At 44.0% G+C, this 15,051-nt stretch overlaps 1 protein-coding gene across 2 annotated transcripts; it reads left to right on the top strand.

Annotated features, from left to right (window-relative positions):
* The first annotated feature begins 3,471 nt into the window (after positions 1-3,471).
* Positions 3,472-14,776, top strand: LOC110524663 (interferon regulatory factor 4). Of its 2 annotated transcripts, none has more exons than XM_036978543.2 (9): positions 3,472-3,567; positions 3,833-4,049; positions 4,331-4,517; positions 5,022-5,119; positions 6,462-6,606; positions 7,266-7,364; positions 7,490-7,870; positions 8,584-8,696; positions 12,502-14,776. In XM_036978543.2, exons 2-9 carry the CDS (start codon positions 3,849-3,851, stop codon positions 12,682-12,684), a joined length of 1,407 nt encoding a protein of 468 aa, XP_036834438.2. In that variant the 5' UTR covers positions 3,472-3,567; positions 3,833-3,848; the 3' UTR covers positions 12,685-14,776. The 2 variants fall into 2 exon arrangements, with proteins under 2 accessions (XP_036834438.2, XP_090092264.1); XM_090236138.1 differs by having other exon boundaries at positions 3,519-3,567; positions 5,037-5,119.
* Positions 14,777-15,051: the final 275 nt, after the last annotated feature.

Below are 15,051 nucleotides of genomic sequence, written 5' to 3'. Positions count from 1 at the left end.
GTGTTGCATTGGTGGTGGTGTACATCATGACTGTTACAGGGCGGGGCTGGGTGGCATCGTTATCTGCGGTGAGCGTGGTGCAGCCGTGTGCTTTGTGTGTATTGTTAGATATTACTTGTTAGTTATTACTGCACTGTTGGCGCTAGAAACACAAGCATTTCACTATACCCGCAATAACATCTACGAAACACGTGTATGTGACAAATAACACATTTGACATTGTGTTCCTACACCAGCTAGAGGACTAGCTGGTCAGAGTCAACAGGTCTTTTCTCTCTTTCTTCTCTCTTTCCCTCACCTATTGAGCCTTCACTATCCTCCTCTCATCTTTATCTCTCTCTCACCTTCCCGAGTGTTGACTGTCCTCCACTCTCCCTGGTTCTTCTCTCTATCAATCTCCACCTCGTGGTCTCTCTCTGCTTCCTTTCAACTATCCATCTCTTGAGACTCGTCCTTTCTTGTGACACTCTTTCCTTCTGTCTCTCTCTCTCTGTTCTCAGTGTACAGTGCCTTAAGAAAGTATTCAGACCCCTTGACTTTTTCCACGTTTTGTTACGTTATGAAGTTATTCTAAAATGGATTAAATTGTTTCCCCCCCCTCATTAATGTCACGCCCTGACCTTAGTTATCTTAGTTTTCTTTATTTTGGTTAGGTCAGGGTGTGACAAGGGTGGTTTGTTTAGTTTTTGTATTGTCTAGGGGTTTTTGTATTGACTAGGGTTTTTTGTATTGTCTAGGGTTTTTTTGTATGTCTAGGGGTTTTCTAGTCTAGGTGTTTATATGTCTATGGTTGCCTAGATTGGTTCTCAATCAGAGGCAGCTGTTTATCGATGTCTCTGATTGGGGACCATATTTAGGTAGCCATATTCCTCGGGTATTTTGTGGGTTCTTATTCTATGTTTAGTTGCCTGTCTGCACTAGCCATATTAGCTTCACTGTTTGTTTTGTTGTTTTGTATGTTCAGTTTTCTTTCTTTCATTAAAGATGTACACTTACCACGCTGCGCCTTGGTCTCTTCCATATGACGACCGTGACAATTAATCTACAAACAATACCCCATAATAACAAAGCAAAAGGTATAGAAAAATACCCTTTACTCAGTACTTTGTTGAAGAACCTTCGGCAGCGATTACAGTCTACAGGGTTTAAGTCCGGGCTCTGGCTGGGCCACTCAAGGACATTCAGAGACTTGTCCTGAAGCCACTTCTGCGTTGTCTTGGCTGTGTGCTTAGGGTCGTTGTCCTGTTGGAAGGTGAACATTCACCCCAGTCTGATGTACTGAGTGCTCTGGAGCAGGTTTTCATCAATGATCTCTCTGTACTTTGCTCCGTTCATCTTTCCCTGGATCCTGACTAGTCAATCTTGGTTTCATCAGATCAGATAATATTGTTTCTCATGGTCTGAGAGTTCTTTAGGTGCCTTTTGACACACGTCATTCGGGCTGTTGTGTGCACTTTACTGAGGAGTGGCTTCTGTCTGGCCACCATAAAGGACTGATTGGTAGAGTGCTACAGAGATGGTTGTCCTTCTGGAAGGTTCTCACATCTCTACAGAGGAACTCTGGAGCTCTGTCAGAGTGACCATCAGGTTCTTGGTCAACTCCCTGACCAAGGCCCTTCTCCCCTGATTGCTCAGTTTGGCCCAGCAGCCAGCTCTAGGAAGAGTCTTGGTGGTTCCAAACTTCCCCCATTTAAGAATGATGGAGGCCACTGTGTTCTTGGGGAGCTTCAACGCTGCAGAATGTTTTTGTTACCCATTCCCATATCTGTGCCTCAAACAATCTACGGACAATTCCTTCGACCTCATGGCTTAGTTTTTGCTCTGACATGCACTGTCAACTTTGGGCTCTTATATAGACAGGTGTGTGCCTTTCCAAAGCATGTCCAATCAATTGAATTTACCACAGGTGGACACCAATCAATTTGTAGAAACATCTCAAGGATGATCAATGGAAATGCACCTGAGCTCAATTATGAGTCTCATAGCAAGGGTCTGAATACTTATGTAAATAAGTTATTTCTGTTTTTATTTTTAATAAATGTGCAAACATTTAAAAAAAAAAATGTTTTCGCTTTGTCATTCTGGGGTATCGTGTGTAGATTGATGAGGAACAAAAATGTATTTAATCCATAAAGCTGTAATGTAACAAAATGTAGAAAAAGTCAAGGGGTCTGAATACTTTCCGGATGCGGTGTAGGTTATGGTTTAAGGACAGGTACGAGAAGAACCCTTTCAACGGTGAAGAGGAGATTGGAGCCCTTCTGTTGCCAAAGTCTCAGACCATCAGTGACTCCATAGCAACGGCCACGGCACCAGCAACACATGACCCCATGTCTCCAGCCAGACACCTGTCACTCACGCAACGCCCAGCCAATCCCTTTGTCTCACTGCATAGATATGAGCTGGACTTGAGTTCCATATTCACAGTCAACCAACTTTAAATCGACCAACTTTGCTGGAGGCAAATGTGCAAAATTCCAAGTTGTCAAAAATATGATATGGTATATGGATATGATATGTTTGCAAATGTGAATGCTGCCACAAGGGGATTTCTCAGTGGTCCCTGTGTGTGATTGGGGTCTTCTTCAACATGGGCTCCTTTCCCCCTAACTGTCACAGCAACATGGAAGAGCAATCCATCTGACAGCACAGCAAACATACTTTACTACAGGCTAAATGTAATCCACACCAAGACACAGGTACTCCTCTCATTTGATCATCTCCTTCACCCCCCTCCATACACACGCTCCTCTTTCTGTGAGTGTTGTGTGGGTTTGTGTGTGTGCTTTGTGTGTAATTATTATATGAAACTCAGCACTGCATCTTTATAGACCAACATCATTTTGATTGCATGTATATTCAAGATAGTTTTTTATTGACCATTCTGACATATTATTTAAAAAGAAACAAAACGTGTCTACTGTTTTCAAGTGTTATATGACTTTGCAAGCTCAGCTACATTTCAATTTGTTCTCCACAGGAAGGCAATATTCTTGATCACAATCACAAGCCCATGACTTTAGTATTTACAATGATTATACCTAGGCTACTTACTTTTTTTGCAATATGCCTTAGTTGAAGAATTAGGCACCCAGTATGCTTCTTACATATTCAGGCTTATTTGAGATCAAGTTTTCCCAATCCTTGAGGCTATATCAATTGCACTTCTTGGACAGGGAATTAGGCCAACCGATTTGTATCATGAGCATAAAATATCAGTGGCAGGATGTATGCTTGATTTGTATCATGAACATAAAATATCACTGGCAGGATGTATGCTTATATTTAGCCCATTACATGGGTTTATATAACTTCAAAGAATTGTTTTGCTCTCTACTACGGTGAATAGATTTTCCCACTTTCCAGGATTGCGGGTGTCGGGTGAGGACTTCCCCCTGCTGTTTACGGGAGGCTTGCGCAGATAAGGTTCACAGAACGTAGCAGGTGCACATCTCTCTACTCGCCCCGCCCACTCCACAACTATGATTTAAGTTAAGTTGTCACGCTGCATTATGATCTTTCGAGACTGATTGATTTCAAAACTCAAAGGGGTTTCGAGTTTCAGAGGTAAGTCATGGACACTTGCTCTGCTCCCTCTAAAACATATAGGCTACCTGCAGCAAAAGATAAGTTCACATCCAATTAAACTTTTTCAAAAGTGAATGTAGCCCATTCTTTAATTATTTTAATAAAATGTACATAATTGATCTGCAAGTTTACGCAAGCAATTTGACATTAAAAAATCTAGCCATAATATTTTTGCAGACATTTTTTTGAAAATGTATGTGTGCTGGATCATTTGGATACTAAATATCTGAGTACTTGTCTACAGTGTCTCTTGGCTAGAGATGAATCCGGATTCGGACTACGGCATGTCTACAGTGAGCTGTGGAAACGGGAAGCTCCGCTCGTGGCTGATCGAGCAGGTTGACACCGGGAAGTACGCAGGCCTCGTGTGGGAGAACGACGACAAGAGCATCTTCAGGATACCGTGGAAGCACGCAGGCAAGCAGGACTACAACCGGGACGAGGATGCCGCTCTCTTCAAGGTACTGTATGATACGGGGCCTCAACGGAATGTCTCTCAACTGTTGCATTTACGCACTGCATTTGTTAGAGATGTGTATTATACACTTGACCAAAATATTGGACATTTAGTTGTGTTGGTTGCAAACAGAACTATTAGACTAATGATGAGTTCAGTTCGTGCGCTTTGGGTAGGTTGTGCCAAATCCCAGAAGCACAGGACTTGTCTCACAACTCATTCACAACTGCACCGGTGATTCGTTACCCATATCTCACGGCTCAGTTTTGTGTGACATTCCTGCAGGCTTGGGCGCTGTTTAAGGGCAAGTTTCGTGAGGGCATCGACAAACCTGACCCGCCAACGTGGAAGACGCGCCTGCGGTGCGCACTCAACAAAAGTAACGACTTCGAAGAGCTCGTGGAAAAGAGTCAACTGGACATCTCAGACCCCTACAAAGTCTACCGGATCATACCCGAGGGCGCCAAGAGACGTCAGTATAATTATATTCTATCAATTCTAGAAAATTCTATCAATTCTACCCAGTATTCTATACATTTAAGTGGCATTCCAATACATGCAATAAACGGTAGTTGTATGAATGAAAATGATGAAAACAGGTTATCAAAGTTATAAAATCAACTTCTTGTTTTTATCATATACTGTACACCACCATTCAGTAGGAAACAGAGATGCCACCCACTCACTGAATGCCCCGATGGGTTTTTTGTAAGGGGGGGGGGGGGGGGGGGTGATTGGGTTTTGATAGGGTTTGATAGGGGCCAGTGAGTTCTGTACAAATACACATCAGTATGCTGGATAATCAGGCTGCCAAACCACAAGACACTGTGAATTAGTTACAGCCAACTGTAGGATAAAGTCCTGATTATACTTGTGCATGTGTAATAATGAAGGTATTATTCTCTCATGAACTTTGAGAGCGCAATGAATGTGTGTGTGTCTGTGTTTTGTTTCAATTATTCCTCCTGTGTAACAGATTTCTTGCTATCAGGATCCAAACAGGAGGATGGTGGCAGCCCGCAGACTCCCCCGAGTTATCCCATGCACCCCTCCTACCCCGCCCTACAGACTCAGGTAACTATTACAAGGGTGTGTGTGTGTGTGTGTGTGTGTGTGTGCGCGTGTGTGCGTGTGTGTGTGTGCAGTGTTGGGGAAGATATTCAGAAATATAGTTAACCACTTACTTCACACTGGAAGAAGTTAAGCTACACTAAAGCTCCCCTTAAGAAACATATAGTTTAACTAAAGTTACTGTGAAAAAGTAGTTCACTACATCAAAACTAAAAGTCAAATGGCATAGAATACAGATTGCAAGACAGATCACTCTGGAGACAGATATTAACAGAATGTGTCATTTAGCCTATTTAACACAAACTGGGTTTAAAGTGAGAATTAGCCATGTCTGATGCCAAAAAAGAAAGGAAATTCTCTACTTCACCCATCTTTTCTTTTTGCAAAAAAAGTTGTGTGTAGTTCCAGTAGTTAGCTACATGGCAAAAAAAGTTGTGTGTAGTTCCAGTAGTTAGCTACATGGCAAAAAAAGTTGTGTGTAGTTCCAGTAGTTAGCTACACAGCTACATGGCAAAAAAAGTTGTGTGTAGTTCCAGTAGTTAGCTACACAGCTACATGGCAAAAAAAGTTGTGTGTAGTTCCAGTAGTTAGCTACATGGCAAAAAAAGTTGTGTGTAGTTCCAGTAGTTAGCTACATGGCAAAAAAAGTTGTGTGTAGTTCCAGTAGTTAGCTACATGGCAAAAAAAGTTGTGTGTAGTTCCAGTAGTTAGCTACATGGCAAAAAAAGTTGTGTGTAGTTCCAGTAGTTAGCTACATGGCAAAAAAAGTTGTGTGTAGTTCCAGTAGTTAGCTACATGGCAAAAAAAGTTGTGTGTAGTTCCAGTAGTTAGCTACATGGCAAAAAAAGTTGTGTGTAGTTCCAGTAGTTAGCTACATGGCAAAAAAAGTTGTGTGTAGTTCCAGTAGTTAGCTACATGGCAAAAAAAGTTGTGTGTAGTTCCAGTAGTTAGCTACATGGCAAAAAAAGTTGTGTGTAGTTCCAGTAGTTAGCTACATGGCAAAAAAAGTTGTGTGTAGTTCCAGTAGTTAGCTACATGGCAAAAAAAGTTGTGTGTAGTTCCAGTAGTTAGCTACACAGCTACATGGCAAAAAAAGTAATTAACTACTAAAAACACTATCTAGATTTGAATATAGTTCAACTACCACCAAGCTACTACTAGATAAATTACTAGTTGAACTACATGTAGTTCACTACTCCCAACACTGCGTGTGTGTGTGTGTGTGTGTGTGTTTGTGTGTGCGAGAGAGAGAGAGAGAGAGCGAGACAGCTGCACAAATCTCTGTCTCTATGTGTGCAGATGTGATGGTTGACTGAGAGGTATCTCCCTGTCTCTATGTGGGTAGATGTCTGGGTACATGTCCAGTGCAGAGCGAGGCTGGATGAGGGACTATCTTCCAGAGCAGACCTCGCTCCCTGAGCTGCCCTATGCCCAGTGTTCCTACCCCTCACGCAGCCTACCCTGGGCCCAGGGCCCCAGCATGGACAACGGTAGGCCCAATACCACAGCATCCATGTTTGTTTGTATGAGAGAATGTAATTTAGGGTGTGTAGATGTGTAGTCAGAATCACCTTTATTCACCAAATACATTTGCATGTACAGGAATTTGACTTGGTGAATTGGTGCAGCCACAATAAACAGGATATACAGACAACATACTGTATGTAGAAGCAGAGTTTACACAAATCCATGTGGTATGTACACTATGTACTGTACACACTATGCACTATGTACGCTAAGAACTACAAGCTACACTATAAACACTAAGTTACATTATAAATGATGAATGTAGACATGTATAAATAAATCAACTCTTTTTTTACAGGATGATGTGCGGTGGGGGAAATATGTAAATGAAAGAGTCGGGATATGAGTGTGTGCAGAGAGTGTAAAGAGCAATTTTCCGTTCTAGGACGATAGACTATGAATTAGAAAATGTATCGTGGACCAGGTGGCCCAGTTGGTGAGGGTCAACCAGCTATTCAGGCGGTGGGAGTTATGTTCACATGGGCCTACATACTAACTTGACATTGCTCAAATAACTTGCTTTTCACGTGATTGTCGATTCGACCCATGATATTTGTGTGTATGCTGTTCTGAGTGTTGGAATAAGTGCCTTTATTCAGGTACTGTCTCTCTGTGTTTGCAGGGTACCAGATCACAGGGTCCTTCTACACCTACCCTACTGATGGCCAGCCCTCCCCCTTCACACTGGACACCAGCATGAGATCAGCCGAGGCCCTCTCAGGTACAATATACAGTGTACACACACACTTATTTACTTCACATATGACTTGCCAATAATATATTTTGTTCCACGTAATTGGTATTATATTGTGTTAGCTCTGACCATTACTCCCTCCTCCACCCCAGATATGCGGTTACATGTGTCAGTGTTCTACCGGGACTCATTGTGGAGGGAGGTGACCACCTCTAGTCCAGAGGGCTGTCGCATAACTCCCTGCTCCCCAGACGACAAGCTGTATTCCCCCACTGGAGGTCCAGACCTGGTGCCCCTACCCCTGGACAGCCTCCCAGCCCTGGGGAGGGGGGAGGAGTGCCCCCCCAGCCCCCCTGGTGGTACCCTGGAGAGGGGCGTGCTGCTATGGATGGCCCCAGATGGTCTCTACGCTCGGCGGCTGTGCCAGGAGAGAGTGTTCTGGGAGGGAGGGTTATCGCCCTACGGAGATAAACCCAACAAGCTGGAGAGAGAACACACCTGTAAACTACTGCACACACAGGACTACTTTGCAGGTGAGTTAACGTACACTGCAAGCAGGCAGGCGGGCATGCACCCACACACGTGTCACATTCACTGGCAAACCAAACCACTCTCTGTTGTCATGCTGTTTCCTGGTCATGAACAGGAAGCAGATACGTCCTCATTTCCTTGAAATATGATGAGATTGCCTCCATAATCCCCAACACACACTTTTAAGAATGACACATGACACACAGTAGTGACCTCATCCCCACCCACCTACCACAGATGTGTTCAGCCTGATTGGTCTAATTTGCATATAGAACCAGGGGTTTCCATCCAGTCACACAACCTCTAAAGTCACCACCACACCAGCTCATAAGAATTCCCTTTGACCAAAATGTATTAACCCTTTATCGACCCAATGTCCCCTCCCTGCGAACCTATCTATATACACAACCCTACCTTCTAGATCGAATCCTATTTCTCCCTGTTTGTCTCAGAGCTGCAGAGCTATTCCCCCATGTCTCTCCTCTGTATCTAATCGAACCATTTCCACCTCACCTCCCTCCCTCCCTGTTTGTCTCAGAGCTACAGGGCTATTCCCTCCATGTCTCTCCTCTGTATCTAATCTAACCATTTCCACCTCACCTCCCTCCCTCCCTGTTTGTCTCAGAGCTGCAGGGCTATGCAATCCATGCCTTTCCTCTTTACCTAACTTAACCATCTAGACCCTATTAACCACTTATTTCTCGCTGTCTACCAGAGCTGCAGGGCTATGCCCTCCATGGCCGGCCGCCTCCACGTCTCCAGGTGCTGCTGAGTTTTGGAGACGAATGTCTGGACCCACAGAGACAGAGGAGGACCCTCACTGTACAGGTACGGTATATAACTATCACCTAATATTAATATGACCTCTACTACCTGTATTCAGCCACTCTCTCTACTTTATCCAAACCCCATCCCCTAATCCTGGCCCTCTCTCCACCCCCTAACATCCCTCCATTCTACTAAAATCAAACTGTATTTGTCACATGCTTCGTAAACAATAGGTGTAGACCAGTGGTATAAAGTACATAAGTAAAAATACTTTAAAGTACATCTTAAGTCGTTTTTTGGGGGTAGATGTACTTTACTTTTTATATTTTTTGACAACTTTCACTTTTACTTCACTACATTCCTAAAGAAAATAATGTACTTTTTACAGCATACATTTCCCTGACACTCAAAAGTACTCGTGATGAATGCTTAGCAGGACAGGAAAATGGTCCAATTGACGCACTTATCAAGATAACACGTGGCATCCCTACTGACTCTGACTCACTAAACACAAATGCATCATTTGTAAATGATGTCTGAGTGTTGGGGTGTGCCCCTGGCTATCTGTAAATGATGTCTGAGTGTTGGGGTGTGCCCCTGGCTATCTGTAAATGATGTCTGAGTGTTGGGGTGTGCCCCTGGCTATCTGTAAATGATGTCTGAGTGTTGGGGTGTGCCCCTGGCTATCTGTAAATGATGTCTGAGTGTTGGGGTGTGCCCCTGGCTATCTGTAAATGACGTCTGAGTGTTGGGGTGTGCCCCTGGCTATCTGTAAATGACGTCTGAGTGTTGGGGTGTGCCCCTGGCTATCTGTAAATGACGTCTGAGTGTTGGGGTGTGCCCCTGGCTATCTGTAAATTATGTCTGAGTGTTGGGGTGTGCCCCTGGCTATCTGTAAATTATGTCTGAGTGTTGGGGTGTGCCCCTGGCTATCTGTAAATGACGTCTGAGTGTTGGGGTGTGCCCCTGGCTATCTGTAAATGACGTCTGAGTGTTGGGGTGTGCCCCTGGCTATCTGTAAATGATGTCTGAGTGTTGGGGTGTGCCCCTGGCTATCTGTAAATTATGTCTGAGTGTTGGGGTGTGCCCCTGGCTATCTGTAAATGACGTCTGAGTGTTGGGGTGTGCCCCTGGCTATCTGTAAATGATGTCTGAGTGTTGGGGTGTGCCCCTGGCTATCTGTAAATGATGTCTGAGTGTTGGGGTGTGCCCCTGGCTATCTGTAAATGATGTCTGAGTGTTGGGGTGTGCCCCTGGCTATCTGTAAATTATGTCTGAGTGTTGGGGTGTGCCCCTGGCTATCTGTAAATGACGTCTGAGTGTTGGGGTGTGCCCCTGGCTATCTGTAAATGACGTCTGAGTGTTGGGGTGTGCCCCTGGCTATCTGTAAATGACGTCTGAGTGTTGGGGTGTGCCCCTGGCTATCTGTAAATTATGTCTGAGTGTTGGGGTGTGCCCCTGGCTATCTGTAAATGATATCTGAGTGTTGGGGTGTGCCCCTGGCTATCTGTAAATGATGTCTGAGTGTTGGGGTGTGCCCCTGGCTATCTGTAAATGATGTCTGAGTGTTGGGGTGTGCCCCTGGCTATCTGTAAATGATGTCTGAGTGTTGGGGTGTGCCCCTGGCTATCTGTAAATGATGTCTGAGTGTTGGGGTGTGCCACTGGCTATCTGTAAATGATGTCTGGGTGTTGGGGTGTGCCCCTGGCTATCTGTAAATGATGTCTGAGTGTTGGGGTGTGCCCCTGGCTATCTGTAAATGATGTCTGAGTGTTGGGGTGTGCCCCTGGCTATCTGTAAATGATATCTGAGTGTTGGGGTGTGCCCCTGGCTATCTGTAAATGACGTCTGAGTGTTGGGGTGTGCCCCTGGCTATCTGTAAATTATGTCTGAGTGTTGGGGTGTGCCCCTGGCTATCTGTAAATGACGTCTGAGTGTTGGGGTGTGCCCCTGGCTATCTGTAAATGACGTCTGAGTGTTGGGGTGTGCCCCTGGCTATCTGTAAATGATGTCTGAGTGTTGGGGTGTGCCCCTGGCTATCTGTAAATGATATATGAGTGTTGGGGTGTGCCCCTGGCTATCTGTAAATTATGTCTGAGTGTTGGGGTGTGCCCCTGGCTATCTGTAAATGATGTCTGAGTGTTGGGGTGTGCCCCTGGCTATCTGTAAATGATGTCTGAGTGTTGGGGTGTGCCCCTGGCTATCTGTAAATTATGTCTGGGTGTTGGGGTGTGCCCCTGGCTATCTGTAAATGATGTCTGAGTGTTGGGGTGTGCCCCTGGCTATCTGTAAATGATGTCTGAGTGTTGGGGTGTGCCCCTGGCTATCTGTAAATGATATCTGAGTGTTGGGGTGTGCCCCTGGCTATCTGTAAATGACGTCTGAGTGTTGGGGTGTGCCCCTGGCTATCTGTAAATTATGTCTGAGTGTTGGGGTGTGCCCCTGGCTATCTGTAAATTATATCTGAGTGTTGGGGTGTGCCCCTGGCTATCTGTAAATGATGTCTGAGTGTTGGGGTGTGCCCCTGGCTATCTGTAAATTATGTCTGGGTGTTGGGGTGTGCCCCTGGCTATCTGTAAATGATGTCTGAGTGTTGGGGTGTGCCCCTGGCTATCTGTAAATGATGTCTGAGTGTTGGGGTGTGCCCCTGGCTATCTGTAAATTATGTCTGAGTGTTGGGGTGTGCCCCTGGCTATCTGTAAATGATATCTGAGTGTTGGGGTGTGCCCCTGGCTATCTGTAAATGATGTCTGAGTGTTGGGGTGTGCACAAAACAAGAAAATGGGTGTCGTCTGCTTTGCTTAATATAAGGATTTTGAAATGATTTCTATTTCTACTTTGATACTTAAGTATATTTTAGAGCTGACATTTACTTTTGATACTTAAGTATATTTAGAACCAAATACTTTTGGACTTTTACTAAAGTAGTATTTTACTGGGTGACTTTCACTTTTACTTGAGGAACTTTCTATTAAGAGATCTATACTTTTACTCCAGTATGACAGTTGGGTACTTTTTCCACCACTGGCGTAGACTAACAGGGAAACACTTACTTACGGGCCCTTCCCAACAATGCAGAGAGAAGAAAGGTTTCATTTTCACTGCTCTGATGACAGGTAATTGTCTACCCTAATACAGGAGCAATAAAGGCCTAGTGCACCATTTTTTTGTTAAATATACAGTACCAGTCAAAAGTTTGGACAACCTACTCATTCAAGGGTTTTTCTTTATTTGTACTGTTTTCTACATTGTAGAATAATAGTGAAGTCATCAAAACTATGAAATAACACATATAACACTGTACATGATTCCATATGTGTTATTTCATAGTTTTGATGTCTTTACTATTATTCTACAATGTAGTAAATAGTACAAATAAAAACCGTTGAATGAGTAGGTGTGTCCAAACTTTTGACTGGTACTGTACATACACTACCGTTCAAAAGTTATAACACGAAATTGATCAGAAATACAGTGTAGACATTGTTAATGTTGTAAATGACTATTGTAGCTGGAAACGGCTGATTTTAATGGAATATCTACATAGTCGTACACAGGCCCTTTATCAGCAACCATCACTCCTGTGTTCCAATGGCATGTTGTGTTTGCTAATCCAAGTTTGTCATTTTAAAAGGCTAATTGATCATGAGAAAACCCTTTTGAAATGATGTTAGCACAGCTGAAAACTGTTGTTCAACTTTTGAATGGTAATGTATAAATTTAGTAAAAAACATTTTTCGGGGGGATATTTATCAGGGGTTGCTGCAGCTCCCTCAGCGCCCCTACGTCCCGTGGCTATGCCTCAATACCACCGGCTCCCAGTGACACCAGTACTGATCCCTGCTGTTCCCCTCCGCCCCTGCAGGTGGAGCCCATGTTTGCCAGGCAACTCCTATACTACACCCAGCACCAGCAGACCAGCGGACACTACTACCGCAGCTACGACCTCTCCCTCCCAGGGGTCACGGAACACAGCATGACACCTGCTTTAACCGAGGACTACCAGAGGGTCATCACGCATCACCATAGCAACACCCTGCAGGACTGACATATTTGGCCAGCTCTGATCACAGTCAGACTGCGGTGCAGGATATGGGGAGAGGAGGAGATGGGAGAAAGCCTGGGGAGAGGAGGAGAGTCGTTTCCCTGTACTCTGGATCCCAGATTTCACTCAAAGCCGAAGCAGAACTATGCCACTCCAATCCAAGACAAACTGAACCAAGCCAGGTTGAACTGAACCAAGCCAGGCCAGACTGAATTGAACCAAGCCAGGCTATGGAGGAACATACCCCGGGACCACTGAAGAGATTGTAACAGATAGTTGTATATTGTAGATGTGTTTGTGTGTTGTAAGGACTCAAGGGAATCAATGTTCCAAATTTTCTTTGGAACAAACTTGATTTTAACAACTCAGGGAGCCGTCCTTTAGCCGTAGAGACTCAAACTTGATTGACATTTTGTGTTTCAACGTCCACTTTCTGACAGCAAAATAACTGACAGCTGTAGTGATTGTATTGACATGTTTTTTCATGTGCTTAATTGTGTTTGCTCAATTTCTTCTGTAACTATGTTAGACATTTTACCTGACTACTGTTGCTACTACTGTATGTAGATTTCCCAGCATCAATACTGTATAATAGGGAATACTGTAATAGAGATGACCAAAGACGGCCTCTGAGATTGAACCACACTGAAACACTGACTAGCATGCTGAATCTTCGATAAACTCAGTGAGATTGGACCACACTGAAACACTGACTAGCATGCTGAATCTTTGATAAACTCAGTGAGATTGAACCACACTGAAACACTGACTAGCATGCTGAATCTTCGATAAACTCAGTGAGATTGAACCACACTGAAACACTGACTAGCATGCTGAATCTTCGATAAACTCAGTGAGATTGGATCACACTGAAACACTGACTAGCATGCTGAATCTTCGATAAACTCAGTGAGATTGAACCACACTGAAACACTGACTAGCATGCTGAACCCTTCGATAAACTCAGTGAGATTGGACCACACTGAAACACTGACTAGCATGCTGAATTTTCGATAAACTCAGTGAGATTGAACCACACTGAAACACTGACTAGCATGCTGAATCTTCGATAAACTCAGTGAGATTGAACCACACTGAAACACTGACTAGCATGCTGAATCTTCGATAAACTCAGTGAGATTGGATCACACTGAAACACTGACTAGCATGCTGAATCTTCGATAAACTCAGTGAGATTGAACCACACTGAAACACTGACTAGCATGCTGAACCCTTCGATAAACTCAGTGAGATTGGACCACACTGAAACACTGACTAGCATGCTGAATCTTCGATAAACTCAGTGAGATTGAACCACACTGAAACACTGACTAGCATGCTGAATCTTCGATAAACTCAGTGAGATTGGACCACACTGAAACACTGACTAGCATGCTGAATCTTCGATAAACTCAGTGAGATTGGACCACACTGAAACACTGACTAGCATGCTGAATCTTCGATAAACTCAGTGAGATTGGACCACACTGAAACACTGACTAGCATGCTGAATCTTCGATAAACTCAGTGAGATTGGACCACACTGAAACACTGACTAGCATGCTGAATCTTCGATAAACTCAGTGAGATTGAACCACACTGAAACACTGACTAGCATGCTGAATCTTCGATAAACTCAGTGAGATTGGACCACACTGAAACACTGACTAGCATGCTGAATCTTCGATAAACTCAGTGAGATTGGACCACACTGAAACACTGACTAGCATGCTGAATCTTCGATAAACTCAGTGAGATTGGACCATACTGAAACACTGACTAGCATGCTGAATCTTCGATAAACTCAGTGAGATTGGACCACACTGAAACACTGACTAGCATGCTGAATCTTCGATAAACTCAGTGAGATTGGACCACACTGAAACACTGGCTAGCATGCTGAATCTTCGATAAACTCAGTGAGATTGAACCACACTGAAACACTGACTAGCATGCTGAATCTTCGATAAACTCAGTGAGATTGAACCACACTGAAACACTGACTAGCATGCTGAACCCTTCAATAAGCTCAGTCTGTCATACATACGGAACATGTTCTGTAATAGAAAAATAAAAAATTGTACCAACGCAAAAATTGTGCATTTTTTGAGACATACATAGACACTCAATCAAATAGCTAGAGGGCTCATGTTAGACAAGGGATTTGTGGTGAAGTGACATCCTTCGGATGTGTGCATGTGTTTACGTGTGTGTGTGTGTGTGTGTGTGCTTTTGTGCGTCTGTTTACAGGAAGCCTGGTTCAGATGCAGGATGACGCTGGTTAATCAAACACACTCACAGGAGAACGCTGTCATAAACAATGTGTGATGACATCACCAGGGGAAGAGGAAGAGGTTGGCCACTCTTTCC

This window comes from Oncorhynchus mykiss, chromosome 5, assembly GCF_057628025.1.
Source record: "Oncorhynchus mykiss isolate SJ-2025 chromosome 5, ASM5762802v1, whole genome shotgun sequence".
Classification (NCBI taxonomy): Eukaryota; Metazoa; Chordata; class Actinopteri; order Salmoniformes; family Salmonidae; genus Oncorhynchus; species Oncorhynchus mykiss.
The sequence above is the reverse complement of the archived record's forward strand: the minus strand, read 5'-3'. Positions and strand labels throughout refer to the sequence as shown.

Bases quoted from the DNA above. Each gene is read 5' to 3' on its own strand.
- LOC110524663 (XM_036978543.2), top strand. From the start codon at position 3,849: ATGAATCCGGATTCGGACTACGGCATGTCTACAGTGAGCTGTGGAAAC. The intron at 4,518-5,021 runs GTCAGTATAATT...CCTGTGTAACAG, and splicing joins ACCCGAGGGCGCCAAGAGAC to ATTTCTTGCTATCAGGATCC. The intron at 7,871-8,583 runs GTGAGTTAACGT...GCTGTCTACCAG, and splicing joins CACACAGGACTACTTTGCAG to AGCTGCAGGGCTATGCCCTC.